The sequence below is a fragment of the Hylobates moloch genome, unplaced genomic scaffold (assembly GCF_009828535.3).
Source record: "Hylobates moloch isolate HMO894 unplaced genomic scaffold, HMol_V3 SCAFFOLD_1, whole genome shotgun sequence".
NCBI lineage: Eukaryota > Metazoa > Chordata > Mammalia > Primates > Hylobatidae > Hylobates > Hylobates moloch.
Window position 1 is genome coordinate 105489206 of NW_026652276.1, and position 13234 is coordinate 105502439.

A 13234-nucleotide genomic window follows, 5' to 3' on the forward strand; every position below is an offset into this window, starting at 1 on the left:
CCATCTCTACTAAAAATATAAAAATTAGCTGGGCATGATGGCACATGTCTGTAACTCGGAGGTTAAAGCAGGAGAATCGCTTGAACCTGGGAGGAAGAGGTTGCAGTGAGCTGAGATCACGCCACTGCACTCCAGCCTGGGCAACAGCAAGACTCCGTCTCAAAAAAGTAAATAAATCAAATAAAACAAAGGTTTTGTTCATCTCCATTATCCAGAAAGATAGTTTAAAATCGTTGATTTTAGTTTATCTTGATTTTAGTTTTAAATCAAGTATAAATCAAAACTTATTTTCCGTTAAACAATTACTAATTTTAAAATGTAACATTTTAAATCATTTCCCATTAAACAATTACTTTAATTTTACCTACGAATTTGAAAATTAGTTTTAAAACCAAATATAAATTGAACTTTATTTTCCATTAAACAATTAAGGTTTTTGAAGCTTTTCGTTCGGTGTTTTTGAGCAGCATTCGGTCTTACTGCTTTGCATTTTAGGTTTTTTTTGTTTGTTTGTTTGTTTTTTTTTTTTTTTTGGTCTCTCCTGTCTCTATAAAGGAGATAATTATCTATAAATAAATAGGTGAAATACATAAGATATAGCCTATTTAAAAGAATTCTATGGTGAATCCTTTTTAAATAAGAATTATCTTGGGATTTGTCTATTTTAGACATTTGGAAGTTTGTAGGACAAGATCAGATTAAGTTAAACATTACTTTGTGTTACAGTAACTGATACAGAATTTTGTAGATAAAGCTTCCAGTTGTAACTAAGTGATATGCTTTGGGCCGGGCGCAATGGCTCACGCCTGTAATCCCAGCTACTTGAGAGGCTGAGGCAGGAGAATCAGTTCAACTTGGGAGCTGGAGGTTTCAGTGTGCCGAGGTCACACCAGCCTGGGCAACAGAGCGAGACTCTGTCTCAAAAAAAAAAGATGATATAGTTTGGCTGTCTCCCCACCCAAATCTCGTTTTGAATTGTAGTTCCCATAATCCTCATGTGTCATGGGAGGGACCCAGTGGGAGGTAATTGAATCATGGAGATTGCTACCCCCATGCTGCTGTTCTCATGATAGTGAGAGAGTTCCCATGAGATATGATGACTTTATAAGGGGTTTTCCACCTTTTATTCGGCACTTCTCTTTGCTGCCGCCATGTGAAGAAGGATGTGTTTGCTTCCACTTCCACCATGCTTGTAAGTTTCCTGAGGCTTCCCCGACCATGCTGAACTGTGAGTCAATTAAGCCTCTTTCCTTTATAAATTACCCAGTCCTGGGTATGTCTTTATTAGCAGCGTGAGAACGGACTAATATACTAAGAGTTTAGCTAATTTGAGAAGATAGGCTTAAAAGGGGCTTATGTGCTTTGCATCACATGTGAGAGGACTGTAGGCTGAATTCTGAAGGCAAAAATCCAACACCCAAACTCCTAAATGTCAGGCACCTATTTATTTTTCTGTTATATTTTTATTTTTTTAAAAAGACCCTCAAACTAAAATATAGTGGTATTTATCTCAAAGAAGCATGAACATGTAAATTACATTTTTCCTTTCCATGTGTGTTGCCATGTTCAGTGTTTTACCAGCTGCTGTGGGGGTGACACAAGTGAATGACTCAGGCCACTGAGCACGTGTCTTTCCTCGTCCTCTTCTGCAGACAGCCACCGCACTGTGTTCCTGACACGTACAGCAATGCCACGCTCTGGTACAAGATCTTCACAACTGCCAGAGATGCCAACACAAAATACGCCCAAGATTACAATCCTTTCTGGTGTTATAAGGGGGCCATTGGAAAAGTCTATCATGCTTTAAATCCCAAGCTTACAGTGATTGTTCCAGATGTAAGTGAGAAAAATCGTGTGTGTGTGCGTGTGTGCGTGCATATGCACATGTGTGCGCATGTGCTGCAACTGTTGGTATAGGCCCTGCTGACTTCCCTGGGTAAGCGTATCCTCTGCCACTTTAGATTTCCAGGTGAGTTAGGACACTAGGCAGAGTGGTGGATGCTTGGAAAAACATGCTACTCATTGGTTAAGAAAAATCTGGTTTTTCTCTTCATTTTCTCTGTTGTTCAGCAGCAGTTATTTCTTGAGCAACTGCCTAATCCCTGGGGGGGTTACAAGGGATCCTTCTATTAATATTATCTTAGAGGGATGTTCACAGACATTCATAGAAGACTATCTAGTTAGTGCCCGTGTGAACAAGAAATAGTGCTGCTTAGAGTTCTGAAAGGTAGAAGTGAGTAGTAGGAGGAGATGAGTCTTTGGCTAGAGAGTGAGGGCTGAATAGGATTTAACTTAATCAAGAGGCAAGGGGAAGAAAATACTTACCTATCTTGTCTAGTAGCTGTGTGCTAGCTCAGCTTCCTACTTAGACTTGAGCCCACTTATTTTTTTAGAGACAGGATCTTGCCCTGTCGCCCAGATTGGGGTCTAGTGGCGCAATCATAGCTCACTGCAGCTTCAGACTCCTGGGCTCAAGCTTCCCAAGTGGCTGGGACTACAGGTGCATGTCACCATGCCGGGATAATTTTTAAACTTTTTGTAGAGATGGGGTTTTGCTGTGTTGCCCAGGCTGGTCTTGAACCCCTGGTCTCAAGCGATCCTCCTGCCTTGGCCTCCAAAGTTGCTGGGATGACAGGTATGAGCTGCTGCACCTGGCCCGAGCCCACTTTTTAACACTGCTTTGATATTTTGTAATATGTTCCTTTCTGGCAGTGTGTGTTAGCTGGATCTCTCTTCTTTTGGCCTGGCCCTTTGCCATTTTCTTTTTTTCTTTATTTTGAATTTTTTTTTTTTTTTGAGATGGAGTCTTGCTCTGTCGCCCAGGCTGGAGTGCAGTGGCACAACCTTGGTTCGCTGCAACCTCTGCCTCCTGGATTGAAGTGATTCTAAGTAGCTGGGATTACAGGCACCTGCCACCACGCCCAGCTAATTTTTGTATTTTTAGTAGAGATGGGGTTTCGCCATGTTTGCCAGGTTGGTGTTGAACTCCTGACTTCAGGTGATCCTCCCACCTCAGCCTCCCAAAGTGCTGGGATTATAGGCATGAGCCACTGCGCCCGACCTTTGCCCTTTTCTGGGGCTCATTTGTAGGCCAGGGTCCTGCAGGAGCCAGCTGTGGAGGTCAGGCTGGATGGTGGGCTGAGGCCCTTCGTGCCTGGCCAAGGGCAGTCCCTGCCTGTGTTTGGGGCGTGGGGGTTGGTAAAGAAGTGTGTTGAGAAGACTGAGCTGCCCCGCTATGTTATAAATGACCTGGGGGAGCCCAGAGCTGACCTGAGGCCTGGAGATATTAGAGGGTAAAGGAATGGAAGCATGTCTGGGGTCCCTCTAGTAACTTGCAGGGCCTGGGGATTGACTGCATGTGGGAGGTCAAAGGGCAGTGAATCAAGGATGATCTCAGCATTTTCATCCAAGGACTTAGAGAAGTAGAGAAAAGCAGGAGGAAGGAGGCAACCCTGGGGAGATGTGAGGTGCCGAGGCCTTCCTGATGGGGGCATAGCCAGGAGTTAGGAATGCAGCCTCGGCTGTCAGCCATGCCACCTGAGAGCAGTCTTATGACGAGGATGTGTCCAGAAAGGAGTGGGGCTTAAAGACGGAGTGTCTGCAGCGTTTGCATGGGGGGAAGCCTGCTGGAGGGGCAGGGTTCAGGCAGTGTGGGGGTGCAGAAGGCAGGGCAGAGGACAGCGCTAGGAAGGAGTGGGTGCTCTCCAACAGAGGCTCGGGAGCACCATGTCTTCACTTAATGAGACCCAGCTTTGGTCATTTAGGAGACAAAGCTTAGGTCATTTGCAGCTTAAGAAGAAAAGTTGTGGCAAGTCTGGAGGCTGTCAATCCTGTCTCTCAAAACCCAGCATTAAAACCTTTCGGTCACTCAGAGCAGATGTTTCTGATTTTTTTTCTCTTCTTTATTTAGGATGACCGTTCATTAATAAATTTGCATCTCATGCACACCAGTTACTTCCTCTTTGTGATGGTGATAACGATGTTTTGCTATGCTGTTATCAAGGGCAGACCCAGCAAATTGCGTCAGAGCAATCCTGAATTTTGTCCCGAGAAGGTGAGCGGTGGATGAGGTCCGGGCCAGCATTTTGCTGGAGGTCTCTGTATACAGGAAGTCCCAGTTATCCTTATTCCATTTATTGTGGGTGGCACCTTTCGTCTAAAGAAATGACAGTCATTCCTCAGTATCCGAGAAGGATTGGTTCCAGGACCCTAGTGGATACCGAAATTCATGAATGTCCAAATCCCTTCTGTAAAATGGTACAATATTTGCATATGACCTCTGCACATCCTCTTTTTTTTTTTGAGATGGAGTCTCGCTCTGTCGCCCAGGCTGGAGTGCAGTGGCACTGTCTCAGCTCACTGCAGCCTCTGCCTCCCGGGTTCAAGCAATTCTCCCACCTCAGCCTCCCGAGGAGCTGGGATTACAGTCGCAAGCCACCATGCCCCACTAATTTTTTGCATTTTTAGTAGAGACTGGGTTTCACCATGTTGTCCAGGCTAGTCTCAAACTGCTGATGTCAAGTGATCCACCTGCCTTGGCCTCCCAAAGTGCTGGGATCACAGGCGTGAGCCACTGGGCCCAACTTCTAGGTTACTTATAATACCTAATACAATGTAAATACTATGTGAATAGTTGTTACAGTGTATTTTTAAAACTTGTGTTATTTTTATTGTTGTATTCTTATGTATTGGTTTTTTTCTTTTGAGTATTTTTGCTTTTTTAAATTGTTTGTTTGTTTGTTTGTTTTTGAGACAGGGTCTCTCTTTGTCACCCAGGCTGGAGTAGAGTGGTGCGATCATAGCTCATGACTCAATCATAGTTCACTGCAGCCTTGACCTCCCAGGCTCAAGCGATCGTCAGCCTCCCGAGTAGCTGGGACCACAGGCGTGCATCACCACACCTGGTTAATTTTTGTATTTTTTGAAAAGACAGGGTTTCGCCACGTTGCCCAGGCTGGTCTTGAATTCCTGGGCTCAAGCGATCCACCCACCTTGGCCTCTCAAAGATTACAGGTGATTACAGGTGTGAGCCACCATGCCCAGCCCTCTTTTGTGTATTTTTGGTTGAATCTGTGGATATGAAACCCACAATTACAGAAGGCCACCTGTAGTTTCTGTCTTCATTAGAAGTGTCTTTACCCTCAACCTAAATTATGATGTTGGATTTTTAATCATATACCCAAGCCTCTGTCGCTATTAAAGGGAGTGACTTGGCAGTTGTTCTCAAGTCTCCACTGGAGCACTACTGACTCTGGGTAGCTGCATCCTCTGTAGTTCCATCAGCATAAGGAGTCTTCTAACAGAATGCTTATCAAGGTTTAAAGACAGTTACCTCAGCTAGGTGCACCTGTAATCCCAGGACTTTTAGGAGGCCGAGGCAGAAGGATCACTTGAGCCCAGGAGTTCGAGACCAGCCTGGGCAACATAGTGAGAACCCATCTCTGCTAAAAGTTAAAAAATTAGCCAGATGTAATGGTGCATGCCTGTATTCCGAGCTACTGGGGAGGTTGAGGAAGGAGGATTGCTTGAGCCCAGAAGTTGGAAGCTGCAGTAACCTATGATTGCACCACTGCACTCCAACCTGGACGACAGAGCGAGACTGTGTCTCAGAAAAACAAAAACCAGTTAATTCTGTCTCTGCACAGTGGTTCCAGATGGGCTGCATCTTGCAGGAGACTGATATTTCTAGTAATTTCTTCCTAGATGAGATTTTCTTCTTAGGGATTTAGTAACTTCACTGCCTGGTTTATATGTGCAATTGGTATGGCGTCGTGGTCTTTGGGTAGGGGCTGAGTTACCTAGGCTTCCCTTTTTTGACTGGTTTCCCTGGCTTGCTGTCTTCCAGGTGGCTTTGGCCGAAGCCTAATTCCACAGCTCCTTGTTTTCTGAGAGAGACTGAGAGAACCATAATCCTTGCCTGCTGAACCCAGCCTGGGCCTGGACGCTCTGTGAATACATTATCTTACGATGTTGGGTTATTCCAGCCAAAGACATTTCAAGTGCCTGTAACTGATTTGTACATATTTATAAAAATCTATTCAGAAATTGGTCCAATAATGCACGTGCTTTGCCCTGGGTACAGCCAGAGCCCTTCAACCCCACCTTGGACTTGAGGACCTACCTGATGGGATGTTTCCACGTGTCTCTAGAGAAGGATTCCTGGATCTAGCTGGTCACGACGATGTTTTCACCAAGGTCACGGGGGCGTTGCGTCGCTGGTGGGGTTGAAGTTTGGTTTGGTTCTTGTTTCAGCCCAATATGTAGAGAACATTTGAAATAGTCTGCACCTTTGATACGATATTGCATTTCCAAAGCCACCAGTCCATTTTGTGGATTTTATGTGTCTGTGGCTTAATAATCATAGTAACAACAATAACACCTTTTTCTCCATTTTGCTTGCAGGAAACATACCTAAGTTTTTTTTGTTTTGTTTTTGTTTTTTTGTTTTTTGTTTTCCTTTATGAAGAAAAAATAAAATAGTCACATTTTAATACTACTCTAGTTAGGACAGACTTGTGCTTTTATCCTGAGTAAAAAGTTAAATATTTAAGTCACGTACATGGTAAAGATCTAAGTTTCATTTTCCACATGGATGACCAGGAACCTGGTCTTGTTGGAGCTGGTAGAGAAGGTTCTACTGTCTTGTCGTCTGCTCTTGTCCCTCCCTTCTGTTATCAAAGTTAAAGCAGCCTCTTCACTCAAAAGGGCTTCAAAATGTAAATGGCTCTAGAGTTAGAGTAACCGTTTGCTCTTCTGCTTTCTGGAATGCAGATGACAGTATGGAAAGAAATAATAATGATTCAGTCTAATAGGAAAGGATTTCTTCTTTCTTTCTTTTTTAAAGAGTGGGTGGATTTTCTCCTTTTTGTTTTGCTTTTATTTTTATGCGACTAACATATCTTCAGAGGGAAAATGGCAACTAGTAGATCAGTAAAATTATGAAAACGATGCCTGTGAAATTTGAAGGAATGCAATTCTGATTTGCTATTTATCAGGGAAAACCGAAAGCATTTTTCTTGTAACTTTTTTTCTTTTTTTTTTTTTGGGAGGCAGGGTCTTGCTCTGTCCCTCAGGCTGGAGCTTAGCTCAGTGCAGCCTCCAACTCCTGGGCTCAAGCATTCCTCCCACTTTAGCCTCCTGAGTAGCTGGGACTACAGGCGTGTGCCACTGCGCCTGGCTAATTTTTAAATTTTTTTGTAGAGACAGAGTCTCCCTCTGTTGCCCAGGCTGGTCTGGAACTCCTAGCTTCAAATGATCCTCTCACCTCGGCCTCCCAAAATCCTGGGATTCCAGGCGTCAGCCACTGCGCTCGGCCCTCTTATAACATTTTGTTTGATTGTCTAGTTCCTGTCTCTTTTTCCTTCTAATCCTTATTCATTTAAGCAAAACCATACATTATCTTTTCCAGTCCTTTCTTGTTGTATTCTTACTGTTTTTCTTAATAACTTTTTGCCTTAATAGCTCATTGTCACTAATAACTTCTGTGTTCTCCCAGGCAGTGTTATAACAGAAGGGCAATGAAAACCTTGGACATGACCATGAGTACTTCCTTTCCTTAACTCTCTAGGTTTGTAGTCTGTTTTAAATTAGGATTAGTTCCTGCATTCGGAAATACACTGGCCTAGAACATTTTACCCCAGGCATTTTTGAATGGAAAACAGTTGCGTGCTTTTATTGAAGATCGCTAACATAATCACCATAGTAACTTGATACGTTAGTATTTTTCTTTTTCCTTTTAGTATGTTTCAAGCACAGTAATCGTACTTGTCTGTCCAGTTTCTTTGTATGATACGAGTTGCTTACACGATGCATGGCTAACTTGTTAATTTAGTTTTCTCCTTAGAGACTTTGAGACCCTTAAGAGACCAGATTGAGAAAGAGCCATGTGGCTTGGCTCTAGAAACGTCATTATCATTAGGACCATCAGATTTTAGATTAAGCTGCTATTGAATTAATAAGATCCCAATGAAGCAGAGTTATAGGGATAGATTTATAGCTGGCAGAGTGGTATCAAAGGAGAAAGACGTGAAAAAGCCTATTTCACTGGTTTGTTCAATCCAGCTTGTTGCTAATATTAGTTACCCTTGTTTTAATAACAGAGAGTGGCTGGAATCTGTAGCCAGGGGAGGGGCGACACTGTTAGGTGTGAGGAAAGGAAGTGCCAAAAATGCCTGAACAGATGGCTTGTCCCAAGGCCAGGACACACACTTTAAAATCCAACATTCACCTAAGCAAGTAATTCTTAAAGATCTTACAGAAACGCAGAGTCAATCAGGTTTATAAAGAAAGGCTGAGGGGAGAGAGGAGGCCTGGGGGCCTGGGCGAAGAGGCCTAGGACCTGAAGAGACTCCAGCGAGTCTCAGGAAGCCCAGGGGACCTGTCACCATCTGGGCACTTCCCAGGCTCAGCGCTCAGCTGGAGTTTGCTGGTGGACCTCAGGATTCGAAGTGTGCGACAGACGGGGTGCGCTTGCTGTTCAGGGCGGCCCCGTGCAGGAGCACCAGCTCACCCTCAGGCATCTCGGACTGGAGGGCCAGCAGAAGGTCAGCAACTTACTCTTAAAACGATTGTTTCGGATCATATTGATCTCTTTCCTTTTTCCTTTTGTCCTTTCACTGTATGACTTGAATCAGTTTTGATTCTATTTGTAAGTGTTTCTTGTTGTGAGGCACCTGCCATGTCTGTTGCGTTTTCCTCGGCAGTGTGTAGGGCTTCAGCTTCCTGGGTTTTCACCCCTCCAGCAGGCACTGTGGGGTCCTGAGGGCCAGTGGGTCCATTTCACCTCTTGCTGCATGATGGTCAGTAGCTGATCTGTTACGGCATTCACTTCCAGATTAATTTTCCGTGTTTGAAGTATGTGCATATGTGCTTTACAGAATAAAACATCTGAATTTATTTGCTCTGCGTCTTCTTCCTCCAGCCGGATGGGTGTTTTCTAAGGGAAGAACGTGTGCGATCAGCAGCTGAGGGTTTTTTGCAAGCTGCTGCTTTGAAATGTCACTTGTCATTTGGACGAGGGGTGGTCATTGTTCTGCTGAAGGCAGCCTCACCAAGCACGTGCATCTTCCCCCTGAGGGTACAAAACCTCCTGTAGCTTGCTAGACCAACACGTGCTTGCAGGCCTGACCCTAATCCTGCCCCAAGGAAGTAAATAATAAATACAGACCAGCAGGGAGCACTGAGTAGACGTAGGAGTTTCAAGACACCCCTCTCGGTGACATAAACCCTCAGCATGCACTAAGCCTGTATGCCCAGCCGCAGGTGCCCAGCCCGCTCTGCGGTCTCCTGTTGCAGAGCCCTGGCCCGCTCTAGACCTCCTTTGCCAAGACAGTGCATCCTCCACAGTTTCCATAGCTAAAGGGAGATCGTGTTCACTAATGCAAATCCTTCCCCTTTCCAGCAGCCAGAGGCTCTGTGTTCCTTCCCTTCCCTTCCCTCCCCAGCAGGCACTGGGGTCGCGAGGTCAGTCTCATAGTTGAGGAAGGTGCTACTCAATGAGCTCTTTGTTCCTTCCGCCTCCACCTCTCCCTGCCTCCTGCCTGGAACAGGCAAACTGCGTGGAGCGCAGTATTATTCCCTGCTCTCTCCTTGGACTCGTATATTTGTGTGCGTGGTGATTCACCTCCATCCCAGTACAGAATACGCCTTGGAGAAGAAGAGCTCATGTCTCTCTGCTGTCTTAGCCTGGTCAAACCTGATACGTGCCAGGTTCTCAGGTCAGAGGTTTTGCTTTAAAATCATTTCATTTTCCCGGTGGGCCCCCCTGTGCTTCCAGTTCCCTCACACGGATGTGCAAGGATTCCCCCAAAAGTGGAATGAACGCACAGACTATAGCACTCCAGAGTCTACTCAGGGTCATTGTGAACTTAGTTGCTGTCTCAAAGAAACATATTCTTGCCTGGAGTTCGAGACCAGCCTGGCCAACATAATGAAACCCCGTCTCTACTGAAAATATAAAAATTAGCCAGGCGTGGTGGGGGGGCGCCTGTAGTCCCAGCTACTCGGGAGGCTGAGGCAGGAGAATCGCTTGAACCTGGGAGGCAGGGGTTGCAGTGAGCTGAGATCGTGCCACTGGACCCCAGCCTGAGAAACAGAGCAAGACTTTGTCTCAATAAAATAAGAAGCATATCCCTGCCCATTTGAGACCCCACATTCTTTCCACTTCTGAAGACCACGCACACTTCACATATCACGCTAGTTGTTGATGATGGGAGAACTAGGGTGGTTTGAAAAATTGCAAGAGGCTGGCCATGGTGCTCACACCTGGAGTCCCAGCCCTTGAGGAGGCCAAGGTGGGAGAATCACTTGAGCTAAGGAGTTTGAGACCACCCTGGGCAACCCCGGCTCTGTGAAAAATACAAAAATTAGCCAGGCGTGGTGGTGGCACATGACTATAGTCCCAGCTACTTGGGAGGCTGAAGTGGGAGGACCACGTGAACCTGGGAAGTCAAGGCTGCACTGAGTTATGATCACACCCCTGTACTCCCTCCTGGACGACAGGCTGAGACCCTGTCTCAAAAAAAAAAAAAAAATGCTAGAAGACTTGGCAGTAAATCATGCTACATCCAAGGGGAAAGAAGCAGGGGTTGAGTTTTGCTGTTGACATTCAGCCTGTTTTCTCCAAATTCTTTTTTCTTTTCTTTCTTTCCTCCTTTACTTATTTCTCTTTCTCTCTCTCTCTTTTTCTCTCTCTCTCTCTTTTTTGAGACAGGGCCTCACTCTGTCACCCAGGAGGCTGGAATGCAGTGGTTCAGTCATGGCTCCCTGTAACCTTGAACTTCGGGGCTCAAGCAATCCTCCCGCCTCTGCCTCCTGAGTAGCTGGGACCACAGGTGCACACCACCATGCCTGGATAATTTTTTACATTTTTTTGTGGAGACAGGGTCTTGCTGTATTTCCCAGGCTGGTCTCGAACTCCTGTGCTCAAGCAATTCTACCTTGGCCTCCCCAAAGTGCTGGGATTACAGGCGTGCACCACCACACCTGGTGCCTCCAAACTTTTTTGCTCATTCAATAACAAACATTTCCTGGGATCCTCTTATTGCCGGTCACTGTTCTAAGAGCTGGGGATACAACAGTTCACAGACAGTGCTTGCCCTCTTGGCACTTACCTTCTAGTCATAAGGAAACACATAAATGCATCATCTGATGGCAGATCATGGGGAGGTGGAGAGGAGCAGGATAGAGAGGATGGACATGATACTTCACTTGAGGTGCTCACAGAAGGCATCTTGAGGCCAGGCATGGTGGCTCACGCCTATAATCCCGGCATTTTGGGAGGCTGAGGTGGGCGGATCACCTGAGGTCAGGAGTTCGAGACCTGCCTGACCAACATGGCGAAACCCTGTCTCTACTAAAAATACAATTAGCTCGTCATGGTGGTGCATCTCTGTAATCCCAGCTACTCAGGACACTGAGGCAGGAGAATCACTTGAACCCGGGAGGCAGAGGTTGCAGTGAGCCAAGATGACACCATTGTACTCTGCCTGGGCAACAGAGAAAGACCTTGCCTAAAAAAAAAAGACATCTTGGAAGAGGCGCCATTTGTAGACAAACATGGGGAGCTCTGGACCTAGGCACTCCATGTGGAGACGGCGGGCTGTACTCCTGGTGCACAGAAGCTATGCTCAGGTGCCCTGGGTCATTGCTAAGTGGAGACTAGGAGTCCTGTGGGGACGTGTCTCCCCATCTGAGGACAGGATTCCCCCAGGCTGCTGCCAGAGGGACCCCAGGGGGTGGTCAGCAGGAGGACGCGCAGGGAGACGCTCCTCCAAAGACAGTCCAAGAAGGAGCTCCCAGAGCTGAATCACAGCATGGTGGGTGTGAGCTTAGACCCTGACTCCTACAGGCCTGTAACTGTTGCCAAGCGGTTCAGCCTTTTGTTTTGTTTTGTTTTTGAGACGGAGTCTTGCTCTGTTGCCTAGGCTGGAGTGCAGTGGTGCGATCTCGGCCCACTGCGACCTCCTCCCGGGTTCCAGCAGTTCTCTTGCCTCAGCCTCCTGAATAGCTGGGATTACAGGCGACTGCCACCACGCCCGGCGAATTTTTATATTTTCAGTAGAGACGGGGTTTCACTATGATGGCCAGGCTGGTCTCGAACTCCTGACCTCAGGTGATCCACCCGTCTCGGCCTCCCAAAGTGCTGGGATTGCAGGCATGAGCCACTGCGTCTGGCTGTGGCTGAGCCTCTTGTGCCTCAGTTCCCTCATCTGTAAAACAAGGATGGTGGGACTTTTTTTTTTTTCCTCTGAGGCAGAGTCTTGCTCTGTCGCCCAGGCTGGAGTGCAGTGGTGCCATCTCGGCTCACTGCAAGCTCCGCCTCCCAGGTTCACGCCATTCTCCTGCCTCAGCCTCCCGAGTAGCTGGGACTATAGGCATGCGCCACCACATCCGGCTACTTTTTTGTATTTTTAGTATTGACGGGGTTTCACCATGTTAGCCAGGATAGTCTCGATCTTCTGACCTCGTGATCCGCCCGCCTCGGCCTCCCAAAGCACTGGGATTACAGGCGTGAGCCATCGCGCCTGTCGTGGGACTCATTTTAATGTGGTGAGGATTCAGCACGTCAACACAGTGTGTGGCACACAGCGAATGTTTATTTATTTATTTTTAGAGATAGAGTTTCATTCTGTTGCCCAGGCTGGAGTGCAGTGGCACGATCATAGCTCACTGCAGCCTCGACCTCCCAGCCTCAAGTAGCCTTCCTGCCTCAGCCTTCCGAGTAGCTGAGATTACATCCAGGCACCACCAGGTCCAGCTAAGTTTTTTATTATAATTATTTTTTAGAGGCAGGGTCTCGTATTACCCAGGCTGGAGTGCACTGGTGTGATCACAATCACAGCTCACTGTAATCTCAATCTCCTGGGCTCAAGCGATCCTCCCGCCTCGGTCTCCCGAGCAGCTGGGACTACTGGTGTGCAACACTGAGCCCAACTAATTTTTTTTTTTTTTTGAGACAGAGTTTTGCTCAGTTGCCCAGGCTGGAGTGCAGTGGCACAATCTCAGCTCACTGCAACCTCCACCTCCCGGGTTCAAGTGATTCCCCTGCCTCAGCCTCCTGAGTAGCTGGGATTACAGGCACACGCCACCACGCCCAGCTAATTCTTGTATTTTTAGTAGAGATGGGTTTCACCATGTTGGTCAGGCTGGTCTCAAACTCCTGACCTCATGATCCGCCCGCCTCCACCTCCCAAAGTGCTGGGATTACAGGCGCAACTAATTTTTTAGATAATTT

At 46.6% G+C, this 13234-nt stretch overlaps 1 protein-coding gene across 5 annotated transcripts in view; it reads left to right on the plus strand.

Moving 5' to 3' along the window:
- TMEM248 (transmembrane protein 248) overlaps nucleotides 1-6501 on the plus strand; it is a 33333-nt gene extending 26832 nt beyond the window's left edge. For all 5 annotated transcript variants that reach the window (XM_032757435.2, XM_058444356.1, XM_058444359.1 and 2 more), the window contains 3 exons: nucleotides 1653-1836; nucleotides 3911-4054; nucleotides 5846-6501. In XM_032757435.2, the coding sequence (XP_032613326.1) occupies nucleotides 1653-1836; nucleotides 3911-4054; nucleotides 5846-5866 (349 nt within the window). In that variant the 3' untranslated portion in view covers nucleotides 5867-6501. The remainder of the gene's footprint in view (nucleotides 1-1652; nucleotides 1837-3910; nucleotides 4055-5845) is intronic.
- Nucleotides 6502-13234: the final 6733 nt, after the last annotated feature.